Raw genomic sequence first — 22,786 nt, 5'->3', positions numbered from 1 at the left:
AAAACCTGAACAAGCTAATTCTAAAGTTTGTATGGAAAAGTAAATAAGTGAAAATAATGATCAAATTTTTTCTTATTTTTTTAAAACATTAAGGAGACGGGACTAACCCTCTAAATATATTGCAAAGCATAATAGCCAAAGAAATTTGGTATCAAAGCATGAATAAACAGATCATTAGAACAGAATAGGAAAATCCAGAAATATATCCAAATATATACAAAAATTTATATTAAGTATATATCCACATAAAAATTTATACAAGAATGCATATAATAAGAATCTACATATTTTTTGAAATCCCATTTGAATTAGTGAGAAGTAAATGAAATTATTCAGGAAATGATGCTGGGACAAGTAGGCTGCCATTTGGAAAAACATAAAGTTGAATATATACTCTAGATGTTACAACAACCAAAAACAAAAATTCCAGGTAGAAATAAAATGTAAACCTCAAAAGCAAAACCAATAAGTACTAAAGGAAAACATGGAATTTTAAAAAACAATTGTAACAGCAGAGAAGGCTTTCCTACATATTATACAAAACTCCAAAGCCATAAAAGATAAGATAGATAAATTGAATTACCTTTAAGAAAAAAAAAAAAAAAAAAAAAAAAGATCGTCATGATTGTTTTTGTATAAACAAAGTCAAATGAGAAACCAGGAATAAATACCTTTAAAGTATATTTCAGATAGAAGGCTAATTTCCTTCATATGCAAAGAATTTCTCACATCAATGAAACCAGTAATTCAATAGGAAAAAATAAGTAAAGAATATGAACAGAATTGAGCAGAGTTCACATAAATGGAACTACAAACGGTTCTCAATCATAGGAAAAGATGTTCAACCTCATTCACAATAAGATAAATGCATAACAAAACTCAGAGATGCCAAAATGACAAAGATCAGAGTATTTGATAACAGATATTTGACTAAGGGAAAACAAGCACTCTTGAACATTGGCTGGCAGAGTGCAAATTGGAACAACCCCTATGAGAGCAATTTGGCAATATCTACCAAAACTAAAAGCAGAGATACGCCTTGACTTAGTAATGCCACTTCTAAAAACTCATCCCATATCTGCATTCAAGATACAGAATAATAATTGCAGTGTTGTTTAAATAGAAAAAGATTGGAAACAAATATTCTCTAACAGGACACCAATTAAATAATGAACTACCCAAATATACTAAGTGAAAAAAAGCAAAAGCAAAGCAATGTATGCAGTATAGCACCACATATGTAAAAAAACATGGACTATATATACTTGTACATGCTTATGTATGCATTGTGATCGTCAACGCATATATTCAATACAAGAAATAAGAAGTTGCATCTGGGAGCGAAACTGAGGGGCCGGAGAATAGGGGTAAAAAGGACGATTGGTTTTCACTGCATTCCAATTTATAGCTTTTTGAATTTTGTACTATTCCAGACATTTTAGCTAATGCAAAGGCAAAAAAAACCCAAAAAAAACAACAAAAAGTCTCCAGCCCTGCAGAATCAGATTCTCTGGGGAAGGGGTTGGGGGCTCTGCGATTTTGATAAGCATTATGTGTGATTCTTGTGCACCTAGAAGCTTGAGAACCCCTGGCAGAGAGCATCATTATTAAAGCAAACTTATCGAAAGAATAATAGCAACAATGATGTCAGCAGTAATGAATACTTACTTTAAAAGATAAAGCCTAACACACCACTGCCAAAATCTTGCACAAGTGTTCCTGAAAACAATTCTTTGGCACAACCACCAGGTGAGTGAATGATTTTACATCACAACGAAGTAGTCCTTGTTCTCTCTGTGTTCAGTTTTAATCACTGTTAATAATTTCACCAGCTTTTTAAACTTTGTAAAATGCTTTTGAGCTAAGTAAGAGCATAACAAGCCTTACTTGAAGTTACATGAAAAAGAGAGAAGTGGCCGAAACCAGTTTGGCTCAGTGGATAGAGTGTCGGCCTGCGGACTGAAAGGTCCCAGGTTCGATTCCGGTCAAGGGCATGTACCTGGGCTGCGGGCACATCTCCCAGTAGGAGATGTGCAGGAGGCAGCTGATCGATGTTTCTCTCTCACCGATGTTTCTCTCTCATCGGTGTTTCTATCTCTCTATCTCTCTCCCCTCCTCTCTGTAAAAAAAAAATCAATAAAATATATTTTTTAAAAAAAGAGAGAGAAGTGATTTGCTCAGAGACAGCACAACATCTCCAAACTCAATACTTCTCAGCTAACTACACATGACTTTATGTATTCATAAGAAACCTATCAATCAAAGAAATGTATACTTTGAGATTCCCTCAATCTCAGCATACCTGTGTTGGCAAATCACAACTGTGTGTTCTGAGATGCTAGAGGAGAAAGGACATAATCTCAAGTCTCAGACAGTTCTGCCTCCCCTCTGTTTCTCAATTTCGTTCCCTTTCAATCCAGATGAAAAGGCAATACGGTGGTGTGGTTAAGAGCATCTGCTCTGGAGCCAGACTGCCACCGTGTAACACTGGACACGTTACTAACTTCTCTGTGCCTCTGTAAAGACATCTGTAAAATGGGACAGCCACACCTCACTTACCGCGGTATGAGGATTAGATCAATCGATACATGTGCAGCACTTGGTATAAAACTGGCACATAGTAAGCAATAATATTTGCTATTATTATTTCAGACCCGTCTTGGAGTGTTAACAGAATAGAATCCACAAACATAAGGGTAAGAGCTAGGGAAAGGGTGGAGAGACGGAGAGGAAAACTCTGTAAGGGCTAAAGAGAAGACACAGAAGGCAAACAACAATGAAAAGTTGGTTGTTTCCAAGAAATAAAAAACCAACTACAAGATATTGAAGCAATGGGCCAAGCAAAGCAAAGCTGTTTTTTCCTTGTTCTGCGGACGGCTGGGCTGCCAGACGTTTCCATTTTCCGGTCTGGGTACGTATCACTGTATAAGTTTTCTATTGGGAGGTTGGGTTAGGGGGAGGCAGCACCTCTTACCAAGTCCGTGTTCATAAATACGACCAGGACTCTCACCCTCTGTGGCCTAAGGCAACAGGGGGGCTTGGCCTCCATAGATCCAAGCCTGGGGAGTTGAGGGAACCAGGAGAAAGCTAGGAGATTCCAATCCCACCAGCTTCCCTAGTCATGGAGCAGCCTGCAGGCGCCCCTCAGACTCGGGGACTCAGACCAGACCAGACCCACCATCGCCTCATTGCCCATAATCTGCACATGGGCCGATGGGCAGCAAACACAGATGGAAGGGGACCTTCAGAACACACCGCCTGACTTCTCTATTATATGTTCGCTGAGACCCGGAGAAAAGTGACTTCCTCAAAAGCTAAGAGATGTCTAGATAATGATCTTACCACAGGGGGTCGCTTATGGCCAAAATATAAGCCTTTCTATTAATTAAACATTAGTTCATCTTTAATTGCTGTAGTTTAGCCATTTTTAAATGTTTGTTCTTTTTTTTAAAAAAAAAAAAAAACACAAAAAGAATGAGTATCTCTTTAACAAAAACAGTGATATTGACTGTGGAACAGACATGTCCCTGTGACAGCTGAGCAGGGAGAACAGTGAGGACCAGCTGTCCTGCTCGTCCTCCAGTGCAGATTTGGGACCTGCCTTAGTGGACTTGGTGGGGGCGTGATCGCTCACTCTGCCGTGAGTCTCAGAGGTCGACGTGCACCTGCAACAGCCTGACTCTCCTTTAGAAGCTATTTGGAACTATCGGCCAGAATTTATCTACCCAACGTTCCTATGAACTTAGGCTTTCAGCCTGTAATATCTTGTAGTTGAAACTGAAGACACCATATGATTCCTTTCCTCTACAGATCCTACAAAGAGCTAGCACCTTGACCCCAACCTTGTCCTCGCCTCCAAAACCCATAGCAGACGGGCCTGCGTTAGCTGGAGCTAATGGTTCAGCCACACAGAATCCATCTCGAGGACCCAAGTGGCCAGAGCTGCACAGAATCTTTACCCACAGACCCTGTTTTCAAAGATTTGATCTAACAAATTTATTAATAGTACTCATATAAAATAACCAACTCATATCTGACTGCCCTTTAAAGCTTCCAAACAGGAGATTCCCCAACTGACTTACTATTTCAACCCAGAAACAACACATTCTAATTAGCTAGGGCTGCCTTATTCTACGTCCCCCTTCCAGCCTCCCACACACCTAGCACTTCCTCCTCAGGGTCACAGAGATCTGAAGACCCCATGGACAACGCCCAGGCAAGGAGAGGCCTTCACGCACCACAGGCACCACGCTGCCTCGAAATGAGAGCAGCCTGGAATCTGGCGGAGTCACGAGGACCTGCTGTATTGCCCTTCCAGCAGCTAACCTATCTGTAATCTGAAACTACATCGATTTTCCAAGGACTGGGGAAAACATTGCCCATGAGCAAGAAGTTCATTTACTTGCAGGGGGAAATGAATGGCTCCCTTTGCTTTCCTGACCCTCCCATAGGCACCAGGAAACAACACAAAGTGACCCTGAAGAGAAACCCCAGACAGCTTTCGGTTATGTAAGATGGCCTAACATCAGCCAAGAGGGGCAGAGGACATACATTCTGGAACCCTCGGTAATGGGTCTGAGCACTCTCTAAGCCAGAGGTTCTCAACCTGTGGGTCGCGACCCCTTTAGTGGTTGAACGACCCTTTCACAGGAGTCACCTAAGACCATCCTGCATATCAGATATTTACATTACGATTCATAACAGTAGCAACATGACAGTTATGAAGTAGCAACGAAAATAATTTTATGGTTGGGTCACATGAGGAACTGTATTTAAAGGGCCAGAAGATTGAGAACCACTGGTCTAAGCTAAGGTGCATCTATGTCAATGCAATTCTTGAGAAATAACTTGTGCTTTGTTTTGTTTTTTAATCCTCACCTGAGGATATGTTTTCATTGATTTGAGAGGGAGAGGAAGAGAAACATCCACGTGAGAAACATAGATCGGTTGCCTCCCACACCAACTGGGATCAAATCTTCAACCTAGGCATGTGGTCTGACCTGGAACTAAACCAAAGACCCTTCGGTGCACGGGGCTACACTCCAGCCAACTTCGCCACACTGACCAATGCAAGAAATGACTTTTCTTTGCTTATCATACTCTGGGTAGGGGTGCTGATTGTATGTTTGGAAGAAATGATCAAACTTCCACTGTGCACAATCACGGATGAGAAAGCGACCATTGAAAAAGCCCAGATCAGCGGAGCTCACTGTGATAAAACAGTCCCCTCCTTCTCCTCTGCCCCTGGTCATTCCACAACAGCCGTACTTCCTTCCGCTTTGTGTTCTGAAGAGGAGCTTCGGCAGCCGAATGGCACCTTAGGATTGGAAGTAGCAACATTCGGCAGCATACCCATAAAAAAGGATTTGGAAGCCTCAATAAGAAAAATTCATTTTCCAATCAAAACATATTAACTCAACAACTACCAATCCACCAGAAAAGACTCAAAGTAATGAAAACCATAAGAGGAATGAGGGAGAAAAAAACGAGGGATAATGACTTTCTTTGCCGTCAGACCAGCCCTGTCCTATTAAACAATCAGCTGAACTCACACTGGTATCTTTCAAGCATCCTCCCCATCCATCTCTGCCACCCCCTGGGCAGGGGAATCCCTTGCATCACTCTCCTCAGCGTTGTGGAAGAAATGCAGGTGAGCCAGGGATGTCTTAGTCCCTGTGATTCCGCCAAGGCCTTAGACATTCCAAACACCCATTTGTTAAGAGCTCCTGCCACCCTTTTTCAGTCATGTTCACACTCAATGCTTACTGTGCACCAAGCCCTGCGCTAGGCACTTTATATGGACGCTCTCCTTTGAGTTAGAAGTTGTGTGTTACTGGCATCATTTTACAGTTGAGGAAAATGAGTTGGATAACTTGCCCAAGGCCACAGAGCTCATGCATGCAGAGCAGGGCTTGAAGCCTAGTGATCTGACTCCAAATCCAGCCCTCTGTCCATTGTTCTAGCCCACCCTACGGTTTTAGGGTGCATTCAGGCTTCAGTGACTTCCCCAGGCACACACATACCCCAGCCCTAGGTCTGACTTCCAACACCACCCACCAGAGGAAGACTTCTCTTCTCTTGAATCTAACTGGACCCCATAGAATGGCTGTAAGCAGTGCATGAAAAGTGAGTGGCCCGCACCTTGGAGCCAAGATGAAATTACACCATGTTGTGTTGTGGGACAGCTTCTTGACTTCCTGAAATCCACCCAACAGTGAAGGACAAGTAGAGATAGTTCAGATCATTCTGTACCTTCTGGTGAGTGGAAGGACTTCAACCTCAGATGAGCTCTGAGACTTAGTGGCACTTTGCAAAAGGGAGGTTCCAGAGAGGAGACCATTTCTGGACTATAAGGTATTTCGTTCAAAGGGGAAAAAACTCTAGACGTTTCAATTTTTTTCAAGAACTGTTCCTAAAGAGAATGCTTATTAATCTCAGATAATGTGATCTGCTACTGGGTCCCTTTAATTATAAAAATTTTCCCCAATGCAAATTGAAAGTGATAACTCCATGTGCCAACTTCAAATAAACCAAGCTATAAAACAGCTCCAAAAGGACAATTCATGGACATGAAGGCCGTAAGGCAATTTGCAAAAACATCACATGTGCTTGTCTATACAGTATTAAAATGAAACTGAAAGGGAAGGAATTCACTGTACAGAAGACAAAACAATACCCTTTTTATTTTTAAAACTCTGGTGAAATAGGTTTCCATATGACATCCCATTTTTAAAAATTAATGTAAACCAACCTGCCTGTGGGTTAGTCACACTGTAGAGACTTCACCTTAGTGTGTACAGATACCTAGAATATTTACAAATATTGTCTGTTAGGTAGTAAAGTTTTGTTGCAATTTTTCCAGCACATATTCCACAGTAAAATAAAGGGGGGATATTGGTGTTCTTGTATAAGAATTCTTAACAAATGAATAAAGGCAATTTTCCTGAGAGAAGATTTGTTCTTGAAATATTTTTCTTTAACAATTGGGAATATAGAAATGGGATGTAGTTGTAAAAGAAGCATAAGAATGTCTAAGTTAACATTTTTCTTTTAAATTATTTAAGTACCATTAAGTTAAAATGTTTACATTCATTATAAAAAATGTTGTTAAATCTTATGCAAATGATTTAACACTGATTGCTGCAACGCAAATTGCACTTTTTAAAAAAATTATTGTATACATGGAAGAAAAATATCTTGTTTGCTACCCTGTTTACAAATTCCAACTGACTTCAGGTCAGTCACACAATATGATCTTTGAGAAACGCCAGTCACAGTGTATGTTACAGTTATAATGCAGTCCTGCAAACTGAGCAATATTTTTGACAAGTGACCTCATGAACCGACTCAGCCTCCAGAGGTGTGTACCAAATGGCCTCAAATGGTCTTCTCCATGAACGCACGTGAAATCTGGGTGTGGAAAGGTATTAAGAAATCAGAAGAAGCACATGATTTGGGGCAATACACATAAAACCTTTCTTTTAAAATCTCAATATTCCTTAGCAGGCAAGGCCCCAGGCCTAGTCCAGGTTTCTGGAAGTGGCACAGCGGGTGCCCTGGCAGACCCAGAGGCAGGCTGGTTGGAAGTGGCCGCAGCCAGGGAGGAGGCAGTGTGCTGTGGGCTGCACCGGCCTTCCCAGGAAGCGCTCCATCTTCTCCCTGGCTCTTCCTTGACAGGGGCTGGCTGGTAAGGCAGAACAAGCCTCTTGGGAAATGCATCTCTTTCAAAATAAAGGCACGGAAATCACACATCAGAGGAATGTTCTGTCAGCATACTCGCCCCAGTTTGCACAGTGTGGCATAATCACCGCAGGTCCCGAGGGCCTCCCTGCTCCAGCAGCGGCAGCAGGCTCAGGCCAGGGCCAGTGCACACCACGAATCCTGTCTCACCGAGGAGGACGTGACTTCGGCCGGTGAGGCCAGGCTGACGCCTATGTACAGCCCATCTTGACCTGAGTACTTGAGCTCGCTGTTCTCGGGGTTAGTGCTTTCTCCTGTGCCAGGCATCACCGGGGCACCCGCCTGGCAGAAGATGGGGACAGAGAGGAGGAGAGAGTTATATCCATAAATTTGTTAGGTGTCATGCTCCTACTAGGTCAACACATGGGGACAAGTGAGATGGGCAGTGCAGCCTGGCCAGGGCAGTTCACTGTGCTGCCCGCCCAGTGCCATGGACCTAGCCCTGGAGATTTAAACTCTCACAAATATGCCCCTGTTATCTTGAGGACTCATGGCAATAACCACACAGCAACATGTTCAGCTGGACAAAAGTAGAAAAGGAACTGGAAGAAGAAGCCTATTTGTAAAAAGTGCCACACAATCTAATCATTTCAAGAGAAAATGCAGAGCATCGAACACACACACACACACACACACACACACACACACAGCAGAGTCATAAGGTTTAGTAGCTATGTCAAAGCCTAAAAGAGAAAGCTACACAGTTCAGCAAGGCCTGATAAATGAAATTTTTGAGCACTGACTTCATGGAAAATTAACCCATGCATATACAGATTTAGTATCTAACTCATTTACCTTAATTCTTTCCAAGAATGGGCTATATTTGAAGCAGACCACACTATAACCAGAATGGAAACACCCTTTATCCGTCATGATTGTGGCAATTATTTCTCAAAGCAAAAGGTGACCTTTACATTGTTTCATTCATTCCTTCTATCCACATGAGAAAGGCCATATAGAAAACATACAATTTATGTGATATGATTTAGTAGAATAAAACTAAAATAACTAAAATCATGTTTAGACTATGGCTTGAGAAAGCAGTGCATTGGGTTGTTTTTTTGTTTAAATCCAGCCATGCCCTAGCTGGTTTGACTCAATGGATAGAGCGTCAGCCTGAGGACTGAAGGGTCCCAGGTTCGATTCCAGTCAAGGGCACATGCCTATGTTGTGGGCTCGATCCCCAATAGGGTAATGTTGCTAGATTTTAACATACACTCAAGTTGGCTAGGAAAAGAAAGGATACCTATATAGGGGCTGGCTTTGGTCTGTTATTGTGAGGATTAGAGAGAAAACCAGATTTTATCTGGGGAAGTGTAGGACCACATTTATTTCCAGGCCCCAGGAACCAAATGGACTCCATGCACCTTCCAATCAGTTCAGCCTGATATCTAGGTGCCCTGTGTTTCTCAGAAGTGAATGTAACATCAATCCATCCTTTAGGAGATCTATACATATGACTTCCTGTTTTCCCATCCCAACTTCCTATTAATTGGACAGACCAAAGCCAGCCCCTATATAGGTATCCTTTCTTTTCCTAGCCAACTTGAGTGTATGTTAAAATCTAGCAACAATACCCCCACACCCTTACCTCTTTTTAAGTAACACAAACTTAAAGACTTAAACTGAGGGTTTTAGGTGCATAAAAAAGCAAATTTCAAAAAGTCATTGACATGCCTAAAATTTAAAATAGATTCTTATGAAATAGCTGAAATAATCCTGTCAACACACTAAAGCTATGGATTTGGTTGCAGATAGAAATATGGTGATTAACTTCAGCCCTTAAATCCAGAACCTCCACAATTAGCAAAGCCAACCTGGATCCAGACTTAACTCCCAGAGCAATAAACAAAAGGGTGGTATTAAATTACAAAAGGACTCTTCATTTTAGAGTCTTCAATAGCTATCATTCAACTAGTAGAAAGAGTAAGCTCCTTTATAAATGACTTATGCCACACTCAACTTTGTGTTGATTGATTTATTCCCCCAAAATAAGCACATGTGCATTTATCTGACTAACCCTGACTTCAGCATAGCCAGTGCTATTCTCTGAAATGAAGAGGGTGCCTGGATTGGCCCAGGAAACAGTCCACCTCAAATAACCAGACGTGCTGAGATAGCAGAGCAGTCTGTCGTCACCATAAGTCAGTAACAAGGAACAGTAGCAAGGTACCCATGAGAGTCAGGCACTGAGACTGTGAGCCCCAAAGAGATAGTTACTCCCTGGACCAGCTCCCAGGACACATGAGGAGCCAGGACACTCACACACTCGACAGTAAGACTGTTCAACAGCCTATCGTAAATGATAAATGAGTGGCTGAGACAGGGAGGTGCGGTAAGAGGTCATAAAAGGAACCAAAGAGGGGGAAGGATTCCTGGAGAAGAGCCACAGCAGCCTGCACTGGGGGGACAAGCGTGGGCTTTCAAGTACTGTCCTGATTCTGCCACCCACTGAGTGTGGTCACCTCCCTGAGCCTCCTCCTCAACCTGCCCTTGCCTCACCTACCCCAAGTATGGTTGTGACAATTCATTGAGATGTTTGTAAAAGCATCAGCATGATGCCTTGCCATGAGTTAAAACATTCCATTAAAAGAAAGGGTGCTCAGGTGGGAGGTATGCAGGACATGGGGAGACCTGTTCACAGGAAAACCAGCTAAAACAGAAGTGTTAAGCAAAGGAGTTAGGAGAAAATGTGGGAGAGATAAACTAGAAGACCTAAACTAGCACTTTCTGTACCTCGGTTTCCTTACTAGAAAATGAAAATAAAGAAGCACCTATGTGTAAGGTTGTTGCAAGAATTAAATCAGCTAGTAAACTGTACGTAGGTATATGCTATTATTAGTATTTTACTATTGTTAAGGATAAGGAGTGTAGACCTAATTTAATCTTCCAATTCCATCCTTCACCAGGTGAGTTAGGACCATCACTGGGTGGGAGCAGTGGAACTCATCTAGAGCTAAGGGAAACCACCCACTTCAACAATGACTTATTCTAATTGTTATTGACAACACTTCGCAAAAAAATAAAAAGTGCTTCCACAGCCCTTCAAATGGCTCATTGTCCCTTTTTCAATAAAGAAATCTTAATACCTTGATTATTATTCTTATACCTGAGCAATAATCCCAAAAGCTACCAGTTGAAATACCCATTGTCTTCTTAGTTCAGACAAAAATGTTAAGCTTTATAGCAGGCCAAGAGTCCTATTGTCAAAGGGCAGGCAAACTCAAAATTACATGAGTGAAGAGTTTCTTAAAAAAATATATCAGCTCTAGGGGGTTAATATCTAAAATGTATAGAGAACTTACACAACCCAACACCAAAAAAGCAAACAATCCAATTAAAAATTGGGCAAGGAACTTGAATACACACTTTTCCAAAAAGAACATACAGAAGGCCAATAGACATGAAAAGATGCTCAAGGTCACTAATCATCAGATAAGTGCAAACTAAAACCACAGTGAGATATCATCTCACACCTGTCAGAATGGCTATCATCAACAAATCAACAAACAACAAGTGTTGGCATGGATGCAGAGAAAAGGGAATACACTGTTGGTGGGAATGCAAATGGGTACAGCCACTGTGGAAAGCAGTATGGAGTTACCTCAAAAAATTAAAAATGGGAGTGCCTTATAACACAGGGATTCCCTTCTTGGAATATATCCAAAGAAATCTGAAACACTAATTCGAAAGAATATATGCACCTCTATATTTACTGCAACTTTATTACAGTAGCCAAGATTTGGAAGTGACCCAAGTGCCTATCAGTAGATGAACAGATAAAAAAAAGTTGTGGTACATTTATACAATGGAATACTATATGGCCTCAAAAAAAGAAGGAAATCTTACCCTTTGCAACAGCATGGATGGACCTGAAGAGTATTATGCTAAGTGAAATAAGCCAGTTAGAGAAAGACAAATACTATATGATTTCACTTATATGTGGAATCTAATGAACAAAATACACTAACAAACAAAAACTCATAGATACAGACAACAGTATGATGATTACCGGAGGGAAAGGGGGCTGGGGGAGAGAGAAGATGGTAAATGGGGGATAAATGTTTATGGAAGGAGACTTGACTTGGGGTGGTGAACACACAATACGATATACAGAGGATGTATTATAGAATTATATGATGTATTATAGGATTGTACATTTGAAACCTATATAATTATATTAACCAATGTCACCCAAATAAATTCAATACTTTTTTAAAAAAATCAGCTCATTTGAAAGCAAAAGGAACATTAGAGTCTCTCAGATAAAAAGTAGAGCAAGTACTTATGCCCAAAGCTTGAGAATCGTATTTGTATATGGACATATACTATTGAAACATGAAATACTACAATGTAAAACTTTTATATGTCAATCATATCTCAATAAAATATAAATTGTGATTTTTATGTAAGATACATAAAATCATAATGATGAGATCTGATTACATTGTGATAGCCCCAGTACGCTCATCCATAGCCAGTGGGGCTATATTCTGGTACATGCCTGAGAAAGTAGTTAGCAGAGATATCAAGAATTCTATACCCTGCCGAAAACCGGTTTGGCTCAGTGGATAGAGCGTCGGCCTGCGGACTGAGGGGTCCCAGGTTCGATTCCGGTCAAGGGCATGTACCTGGGTTGCGGGCATATCCCCAGTAGGAGATTGTGCAGGAGGCGGCTGATCGATGTTTCTCTCTCATCGATGTTTCGAACTCTCTATCTCTCTCCCTACCTCTCTGTAAAAAATCAATTAAAAAATATATTTAAAAAAAAAAAGAATTCTATACCCTACTTAGCTCTGTAATTTCATTTTGGAAAATGAAATTACAGGGCTATTATAATGAAAGAATTCAAAAGAAGGGAAAGGCTCCACACAGGAAGACATTCATTGCAAGTTTACTTATAATAGTGGAAACCATGGAAATAATCTAATGTCTAATAATATGGGAATGGTTTGGAAAAGCAGAGTGCATCCGCTCGATGAACTATTATGCAATTATCAAAAATAAAAAGATCATGTAGCAAAATGGGGAAAAAAATCCCCTAATGTAATGTTAGGTGAAAAACAGCAAGATATAAAAATTCTATGTCATAATTACAACTTGTCCGTACACACGCAAAGGCAACCCAGAAGAGCATGGGGGCCAGGGGACCATTTAAGAGGGTCCAACCTATTAGCCATCTATGCCTTTCTTTGAATATTTTCATTTGAATGGCATAGTACAGCCTAACTTTGTGGTAAGAGTGGAAATACTAGCACCAGAAACATGGGGCACAAGCACTTGAGGGATGAGCCAGGCTGGATAGAGTCAAAAAGTAGCCAGAAAAAATAGGGAGGAATCAGAGTGGAAGCACCAACAGAGAGAAGGGAGGATCGGCCTCATGCACCCTGGGAGTCACCTCCATGCCACCTGGCATAGGCTAGAACCTGGTCGTCCCTGCCCATGTGAAACATGGTTTCACATAAATTAAAGCACCAAACACATTACATGGATTCGCCAGTGGAACCTGAGCTTTTGAAGCTGGTATTCTAACTGCAGATATCATTGGCTCAACTCTTCTAAGAAACCTGGCGTGTCATATCATTCACTAAGGGCCTTTTCCTCAGAGGTGACATTTAAAACCTACCTATTGAGAATCAGTACAATCTGGGGAGAAAATCAGAGAGAGCTTATTGCGACTCTGGGCCCAATATACACAATACAAGAATACAAGTATAGATTGCAAATAACCAGCTGAAGACACATGGGAAGCGCATCTAGTTGAAACCCTTGAAAGGACTTAAGTTCAGATCGTAGATATATCAACGTATCAAAACCAGACACTTCACTAACCTAAACCAACCCCTCCACCAAATGCCTCTGAACAACAGGAGGGCAGAGCGCTTGGGAATGCCCATCCTGAATCATCCTTCCTCCTATCGGAGGGCAGCTCAGGCAGGCGGAGGTCCCACTCTTTCTCTGATCAAAGTGCAGTGAGGGTGGAGCAGAAATCTGTTCTGTGTTTCCATTCACAGCTTATCTGCCCTCCACCCTCCCACAGACAACTGAAAATGGAGGCACTTCCTGTTGAAAAAAAAAAGTGTTATCAGCACCAGACCCAGCCTGGGCTTAGCGCTGAGCGCAGGCCAAGTTAGGTGGGAGACACTGATGGCAGGGCAGAGCGGCGGGGCTGGAAAACTCCCTCCTAAAGGAAGAAATGACTTCAGGGACGACGCAGCTGCTGCAGGGGCATGGGAACCTCCACTGGCCTGTGAACAGGCAGAGTTCATCCTTAGATCACTGGATTTTTTTTTCCCCCTGTGAGAATAAGCCTTTGTTCATTTTCAGACATACCGGGGTGAGCAAAAGTAGGTTTACAATTGTAATAAAATAAATAAATAATAATTAATAAATAATACTGTTTCGTGCATGACAGATGACTATTCTAGCCTTCAAATTAACTGGTAAAGAACCCTCACAACTGAAAATCTACTTGTGTCACCCCTGTATATCGGAAAAGTCAAGGGTTCTGATTTGATGAACTCATACAGTCAATGCCCAGCAGTTGTCTGGCTCACAGTGGGCTCACCGACATGGCCAGTTCTCTTTCTTTTCCTTTACGCCACATAGAGGCCCAGGGACAGCCTCCTGCAAGGCCACCCTGGAAAGGCAACACATCTGAGCCAAGGAAACCCTTAAAGCGTTTCTAGAAGAACAGCATAGGTTCTCTGGCTTGTGAATTGTAAACATGCATTTCATTTTTGAGAAAGACGACCAATAAGAAGTCGATAGGGATGTACTCAGTCCTCTATGCTGCAATCCCTCTTAACGCAGCCTTGATTTGAAGAAACAAAACATTGCACCCCAGGCAGGTGGAGGGCGAGTGTGTGATCATTTCCAGAGCATGACTTTGATGGTGCTCACAACTGCCTCCCAAGCTCAAATTCAGACTGTCCGCTTCCACGGCCTCTGATCTGTCCTTCCTACACATCTAAGTTTGTGGTGATGGCTTTTTCTTGTGTGAGGAGAAGCCAGCCGTCCCTCATTGCCAACGCTCTCTCCTCTGCTTTTATAACCCCTCGGTTAGACTCTCGCAGTGCTTTATAGAGGCCTTCCTCAAAAGAAAAAGTAAAAGCTACGTAGTATGTTCCGACAAAGAAACACTTTCAGATAAATCTAAACTCCTACCCTAACCACGCTCATTTCAGTTTGCGTGGAGGTAATAGGACCAGACAAAATGTGATTCAATCAACTAGGAGGCAACACGGGAAGACCCACCAACACCAGGCCAGGAAACAATCATCAGTCACAACAAACCCCAATTCTCCCATAAGGGCTCAAATAAAGCAAGAGAACACGAGCACTTTCTCTCACAAGAAAAGGGGGTCACGAGCTGATGACCTAACTCTGTGTTTAGCAAAATTGTTATTTTTTGTAATTTAACAAATTCCTTACTGGAGAGCTTGCTGGCTGCCCCTTCTCCCCCTCTTGCCCCTTCTAGGCCTGAGTAAACTAGGTTATATCCACACCCTGGGATGCTGCCTTTTCAAGGACAGAACAATTCTATGCGCACAGTCTACTCTGGGCAGAGGAGCACATTGCATTGCTCATCTGTACACACTGAAACAGAAAGCATGCTGTGGTGGAGAAAAGCACGGCCCCAAATTTATAAGAATTCTGGGGTTGTCTGTAAAATATGAATGTACAAATATAAATTGCAAAGGAGGGGGTTTGTTCTACAACTCAAAGTCATTAACATACTAAAGAGAAAGTTTTTCTTCTGAAGTGAATCAAAACAAAACAGATGACTATTCTAGCCTTCAAATTAACTGGTAAAGAACCCTGAGGCAAGATTTAAAACCTGGTGAATTACGATCTTTTATAACAAAACTGGTTTTTCAGGAGATTTGGATGAGTGTCTTTATCTCAATTAGAGAAACCATCTCATAGTCCAAGCACCAAGCGGCATTTATAAGAAAGCAGAACGAATATACTTGGTATCATAAGGAATGAAAAATTGCTGCTATCAGAGAAATAAAAGCAGTCTTTAAAAATAGTTACTTTGTTAGCACAATAGCTCTCCATCTCTCTATTTCCCACATTAGGAAAGTAAGGATTTATTGCCAATGTCCTGAGATGAAAAACACAGTCATTCAAATAAAGCACATCACTATTAACTTCCAAGATTAAATTTAAAGTGCTACTCTTCTTGAGCTTCAAAGAGGTCCATAGGCATCTCCCACTTATGCTACACAATACTCCTAAGAACCAGATGGTGGGAATTACTTCTCCCCTTTAGTAGAGGAAAACAGAGGCTTTACAAAACCTTGGCAGCTTACGATAGTCGCACACAGAGCTGCAGCTAAGCGCCTGGCTGCCTGAAACTGTTTCCTTCCAGCTGCTAATCTGTGAAGCCCCCAAAATAAACTTCAGGCCATATCCAGGCTTCACCATCAATCAAGCAACTAGACTTAATGAGAACTTTAAATTAAAACTATTTGTGCGTAATAAGATAAAAACGCTGCTGGAGCGCGTGCCCCAGCTCTGGTGGAACCACGCCACACCACCAGCGACCAAAGGGGCAGCACACCAATTAAATCAGCATTTAAACGCCGGCAGTTATTTACTTGGAACTGTTTTAACCCACAAAACTCCAACAGGACGTCGAAATCAATACTTGTTGTTTATTTGTTCAAACCTTTCTTAAAATCCGAAGTCAATAAAATAATCTCTTTGTACTCAGTCTCACAAATTCTGAGAGCTGGGCCTGGTGTGATAAGAAGCAGCATCATGAATTATCACACATGCCAACACCTGTCTTTGGAGATGCTTTTTTTAAATCGTTAGAATTTCAGAGAAAATTAACAGGTAGGTGCACACATGAACAGAGCTAACACAGTGTATTTACTTCATATTCATTAGACCTTCATATTGCTAGTAACTCTTTTGGCAGACACCCATGAGATGCATAATAAATTACTTTTTGTTCCAGTAAAGGAATTCATTTTCTTCAAAGATTCATTTACCAATAACATTTCAGAGCATTCTAAGGCAAATTTCTTTAAATTTGGCCATGTCTTCCCGTAACATTACTTCCAGTTTTGTGACAATTTTGTATGTTCTTATAGAGGTGGCAGGGGGGACAAGAACTGCGAGGAATCTGCAATCTATAAAGAAAGGCTGTGTTCTGAGACAACGCCTTCTAACCTGAGGACATGTGAAAAGGCAAATGACATTCTGCCTACCCTTACTCTACCGAGGATTCTAGTTCTCAGATTGTGATAATGGGTCATGTATTAAATAAATCATAGTCCTGTGATCAACTGGGTGAACACATATATTATAAACTATGTAAGGAGCATTCGTTTTACTGTTTCCTAATATACACACAAAGCCATCAGATATTAATGTAGTACCATGGATTCCTAACTGCTCCTTTTTATCATCCTCCCTGTGACACACGCCCGCACGCACACACGAAGAAAAAGAGGGAAGTCCACAAAAGGCCTTGAGATCAAAAAGAAAGTATGCAAACTCCACATGCTCCAAGGTTCCTGGCCAGAGTGACGTGTGACTTTCACAGTGAAGGCCAGTGTGGTCAGACAGGAGTGTGAGTTATTAGAAGGGGCTGTGGAAGAAGGAAGAAAGGGAGCCTGGCACATAGGGAGCGTGAAGATAAAATGCCAGCAAAATATTTATGTTCATGGCTTGTAGCAAGTGGCAAGTGGGATATTAATAACTATGATGATTGGTCAACTCCTGGGAGTGGTAACAGCCCTGGGCTGGGAGGCAGGAGACGTCGGTTCCAGCCCCGGCTTCAACACGGCTTGTTTTGTGACCTTACGGAGTCACTCTGGGCCCTGGTTTATAAATGAGGCAATGATAAGGTCTAACTGCAACTCTCTCTCAGGCCCTTGTAAGAGATTCATGACTTTGTAACTCTTTTTTTATTCATTTAGAAAGAGTCTGTTGGGCTATAAACTCTGGGAGGAAAAAAATGAACACTTGCCTATTTAAAAAATGCGTTTTCAGTGATTTTGTAAAAATTAACTGAAGGCAATTTGAACATTCTGAAAAGTTCCAATTAACTTAGCACTCACTGTGTATGAATTTAAATCACACCGTTAGAAGAATTTTAGTACTGCAATGTTACACTTAATATTTTGAGAGAATCTTTTTCCAATCACATTAGGCACATTAACAGTAGTAAATTTTACTAATTATTTGTCTATTACCCAATTCACATAGTCTTAGTATTATGATACATTTTATTAATAAGTATAATATTAACAAGAAGCTTCTACAATGGCCTCACGAGCAAGTCACTTCTCTGGCACTCTTTCCCCACCTGTGTCAGTGGGACGGTGTTTAATGCTGAAAATTACTAATCAAAATTATTCATATTTCACTAAGAAAATATTATTCCTTCTCTTGAAAAATTCCAATATCACATACTCTATCATATATTAAGCCAGGATGCCACAGTAATGACAATCTGGATCCAAATCCAAGCACTTAATACATAACCTTGGTTGGGCCTGTTACTTACCTTCTGAGTCTCGCTCGTGCAAACAGAAAATGGTAATAAAAGCACCACCTTAGTAGACTGATAACTATTAGTAATAATTAGGAATAAAAGGTATTGATACAAAGTAGTTTCCTGCCTGCCTATGTCCACTATCTTATAAATGAGAAAATATGGGAAAGGGAGAAAACTTCTCAAAAGCAAGAGTACGGCTGATCAAATACTAGGTTAATCCACTAATGTCTGGCTCTCAAGCACGCTAAAGGCCCTTGTGGAATCGTCCGGTTATGGGCTCAGCAGTCATTTTTGTCCCGTTTTAGCAGCCTCTTGAATCAGATCCTCTCTTCAGAGCCAAGTTCCTCTAAGTGAAAGCAACTCACACTGTACGAATGACCTTTCAGGTACTGAATTATTATAGGACTAGTTAATAATAGTAAGAACTATTACTTTGTGGCCGACTATAATGTGACAGTAAATTCAATTGCTTGGAGAAAAAGTAGAGCATAAATTTGCCAATAAAGAAGCTACTTGACAAAAGTGGTGCTTTCTAATTTTTACCATGGGATACAAATAGCAATACATGAAATAAAATCTACATAAAGATTTTAAAATATTAACCTGCAAAATACCTCACCTTCCTCTAGAACAGCGGTTCTCAACCTGTAGGTTGCAACCCCTTTGGGGGTCAAATGACCCTTTCACAGGGGTCGCCTAAGACCATCGGAAAACACATATATAATTACATATTGTTTTTGTGATTAATCACTATGCTTTAATTATGTTCAATTTGTAACAATGAAAATACATCCTGCATATCAGATATTTACATTACGATTCATAACAGTAGCAAAATTACAGTTATGAAGTAGCAACGAAAATAATTTTATGGTTGGGGGTCACCACAACATGAGGAACTGTATTAAAGGGTCGCAGCATTAGGAAGGTTGAGAACCACTGCTTTAGAAGGTCTTATAAAGACATCCAGATATCCTAACAGTGTCGATCCTTAAATCACGGCCTGTCAGCTACAAGCACTTGCGGGCGCACATTAACTCTTTCAAGCCACTTCTAGCACAAGTTTTAGCACCACACAGCTCAGGAGAAGTACACTGTCTGACAAGGTCATTGAATGATGTTATTAGCAAGGGGTGACTGCAATAAGAAAGCAGGTCTCGCTAGGAACATCGTGTCCCAGAAGAATAAGTCCACCCTGAGGCACAGAACCAGCCAGTGAGAACAGGCGATGAGTCCTTGTCTCAGTCTAAAGACATCTGCCTCTCTGTGGAAGTTTATCGCCAGCGATGAACCGCAAAGTGAAGAAACTGTTTCCTGTCACTAACACACCATGCCTGATGCATTTCCATTCGGAAGAGCCACGCGGCAGCCACCCTAACCCAGCTTGCCCTGAGGAGCCCTGGGGACCAAGAAACTAATCATTATAGGCTGTGAGGTCAGGGCATGTCACCAGCTCTAAGGAAAGGTTTTTTTCTTACTGTTTGTGAGGGGAAACCCTGCTTGTAAAATGTACAAGTAGGAGCATGCCAGCATTTGTTTACATCAATTATCAAAATACTCCCAGCTAAGAATGTCTTAATTGTTGGGCTCCAACATAGACAGAAATACATTTGTGACTGCAGTGGGGCTTAGAGAAAGTCCATCATTTAGAAATGAATGTGGTTTGGAATCTTCTTAAGGATGACCTGATAATAATTTTAAATCCTTTCAAAGATCCACCTCCCACCTATTTTACCAGCCTTATCTCCTGCCTTTGGCTTCTTACACCCTGCACTCCAGCCACAATGAACTCCTAAAACTGTCCCTGAAGTACCAGATAGCCATGCTCCTCTTCTTCCTGGAGACTCTTAGCCCATTGTTTTCCCCACAAAAATCCTACCCAACTAATTTGAATTTCCTCTACTCTGTGGAGCCATCTCCAACTCTGCAGTCAGAATTCACCTTTTATCTACTACCACACTTTGTCACTTGGTCACTCATTTAACATACTTCCAAATCTAACCAGCAGTAACATCTGTCTATACCTGCCCCCTCCACTACCCCCACCTTAAGAACAGTTTAAGATCAGGGACCTAGTTTACTCCATTATAAACAGGGCCTCCCATAGCAGTGCTTCGTAAATGGAACTGTAAAGCAAGGAATTGTCATTTAAAGGGTGGGGCAAAAATAGGACCACAGCTGTTCATAAGGAAAATAATAATACAAGAATAAAATATTTCACTTGCTCACAACTGAAAACCTACTTTTGCCACATCCTGTAGCTTCAGTGATTTCTTATTCTCAAACATTAAGTCTTAGCGCTTATTTCATTTCCAAATTAACCTTTTCATCCCAAAGAAAATTTAAGAAATACCTTTTACCTAATACAACTTGGAGATTAACATATGTATTATTAAGTTTATATATTATATACACATACATATTTTGCCTGCCTAAAAGTAGTTCTATAAAGAATTATTAAAAATTAAAGCCAACTTAAGTTCGTATTAAAACTGCAGATTTAGTATTGAAGTCATCATCAAACATATAACGTAGAAATACATGGAGATGAACTATACAGGGGTGAGCAAAAGTAGGTTTACATAATACAAATAAATAACACAATAAATAATACAAAAATAAACTATGTTTCACATACTCACAACTATAAACTTACATTTGCCCACCCCTGTATATAAAAAGTATCTTATAATTTTATAGATTTTTAGTTACAAGTCATAGGAAGGATAGTAATATTTATAAACTGTTAGATCGTATTTGAGAATTGCTGAAATAGAATACATTACTATTATCTCCCTTCTAAATAACCAGAATAAAAAACCTATAAAACATAACTCAGCCAATAAATTGAAATCAATGCAAGATTTAAATATTCTTACAATTCAGAATATAAATGCCAACTGAACACACATTTTTCAGTAAAACTACATGTACTAAGACTATTTTAGACACAATGAAAGAGTATTTGGGGGAAATTTATCTTTTAAGGTCAAAAGTCACGAAATTTAATCAACTGTCTCAAAAATTAAGTTTAATTCAGTATTAACAAACAAAGATTCCAAAGCAACAAGACAGGGGCAATTTTAATCCTGGGCTGCATGGATGCAGTTCTTCCCAATCTCAGACAGAACAAACAAACAACTTCTCTCTACCTCCACACACACACACACACACACACACACACACACACACACACACTTACCACTGCACCCACAGCCTACAACAAACAGAAACTGAGTCATAAGATAGCCAGGTCATTGACCTGAAGATCATCAGGAATGTCTCCATTTTTCCCCAGGCAGGGGTCTAGTTAAAACCCAAAGTAGCAGCAAGTACATAAGCTAAGACATGCAAGTAAGTCAAAGAAATGAAGCTTCAGAGCAGCACAAAAATTATTTTCCTGGCACTTGTCCTGGAAGAATGCCAAGTGCTGTGCACGAGGAGCCCTGCCCACACCTTTGCCCTGCTGGGGAGGGAGCCCTGGAGCCTCCTCTCTTAGCAGCAGACAACTAGGAGTGCCTCCTCCAGAATACTCAGCCCCTGCCAGGTTAGCTCAAGAACCAGGCCCGGCTCGGCTCGTGACCTGGTGCCCCCACCTGCCCACATGCAGGGCAGGGCAGGGACATCAGGACTGACCAGGAACCTGCTGGGAATGCCTACTGATGATCTAGAGCTGATTTCTCCGGGGGAATGAAAATAATCAGCAGTTTTGATTAAGACCACTGCAGCGGTCTGACATCCATGCTGTAACTCGCCATCATTAAGGAAAGGTGGAGCAGTTACGCTGCCATTTACATCTCAGTGGAAGAACAGGTGGCCCCAGTTCCTGTGTTCCACTGGGAGTGTGCCTAAGGTTGTCCTTTGTTTTGTAGCTCAGTTGTCCCTATTAAGATAGGCTAACCCTAATTTCCGCCAAAGGGGCCACTGGAGATCAATGGGATATACCCATCACCCATCAACATAGGAAGTTTAAACACTGAGCCAATGAAGGTGCCATGTACTATGTACCAGATCCGACCTTGCTATGTGAATATAACATTTTCCTTACGTCCAGTCCTTCACAAAATCCTGTAAGTGGTTAGTGCCAACACCAACTGCCCTCCAACATCATAAACCATGATCAAAATGGGGGGAAACACATCTTTGTCAGTACAACCCCCTTTCACAAATGCTTCTGCCAGCAGCTCACAGACTAACTCCTCTAGCATGCTCTTTACAGCTCCCCTGCTGCCACACTGGCCACGCACAACCAGAGAAGGCTCTGAAAAGTGCTAAGGGACCAACGGGCACACATGGGCACTCCTTGGTAGTAACAGGGGGAGACCACTGGAGTCTACAATTATTCTTAGAGGGGCACAATTTCCAAAGGCAGCGAGCAAACTGGCTTCTGCCAAGCAGGCCTAGTTCTCCACAACAGGTACTGCAGGTAGGGGCGCGGATGGAGACATTCGTGATGGGCTCACCATCCATAAGAAAAACCCACAACCCAGATGACAGTCGAGTGCCTGTGGAGCCAGGCCAAGAGAG

The 22,786-nt window shown here is 41.3% G+C and overlaps 1 protein-coding gene across 3 annotated transcripts in view; it reads right to left on the bottom strand.

The window, feature by feature from the left end:
* Nucleotides 1-6,656: 6,656 nt before the first annotated feature.
* The window catches only part of GATA6 (GATA binding protein 6), a 31,087-nt gene continuing 14,957 nt past the window's right edge, over nt 6,657-22,786 (bottom strand). For all 3 annotated transcript variants that reach the window (XM_036323119.1, XM_036323122.1, XM_036323121.1), the window contains exon 7: nt 6,657-8,022. In XM_036323119.1, coding sequence (XP_036179012.1) covers nt 7,852-8,022 — 171 coding nt within the window. In that variant the 3' untranslated portion in view covers nt 6,657-7,851. The remainder of the gene's footprint in view (nt 8,023-22,786) is intronic.

This window comes from Myotis myotis, unplaced genomic scaffold (assembly GCF_014108235.1).
Source record: "Myotis myotis isolate mMyoMyo1 unplaced genomic scaffold, mMyoMyo1.p scaffold_m19_p_9, whole genome shotgun sequence".
Taxonomy (NCBI): domain Eukaryota; kingdom Metazoa; phylum Chordata; class Mammalia; order Chiroptera; family Vespertilionidae; genus Myotis; species Myotis myotis.
This window is presented reverse-complemented; position numbering and strand designations above follow the sequence as displayed.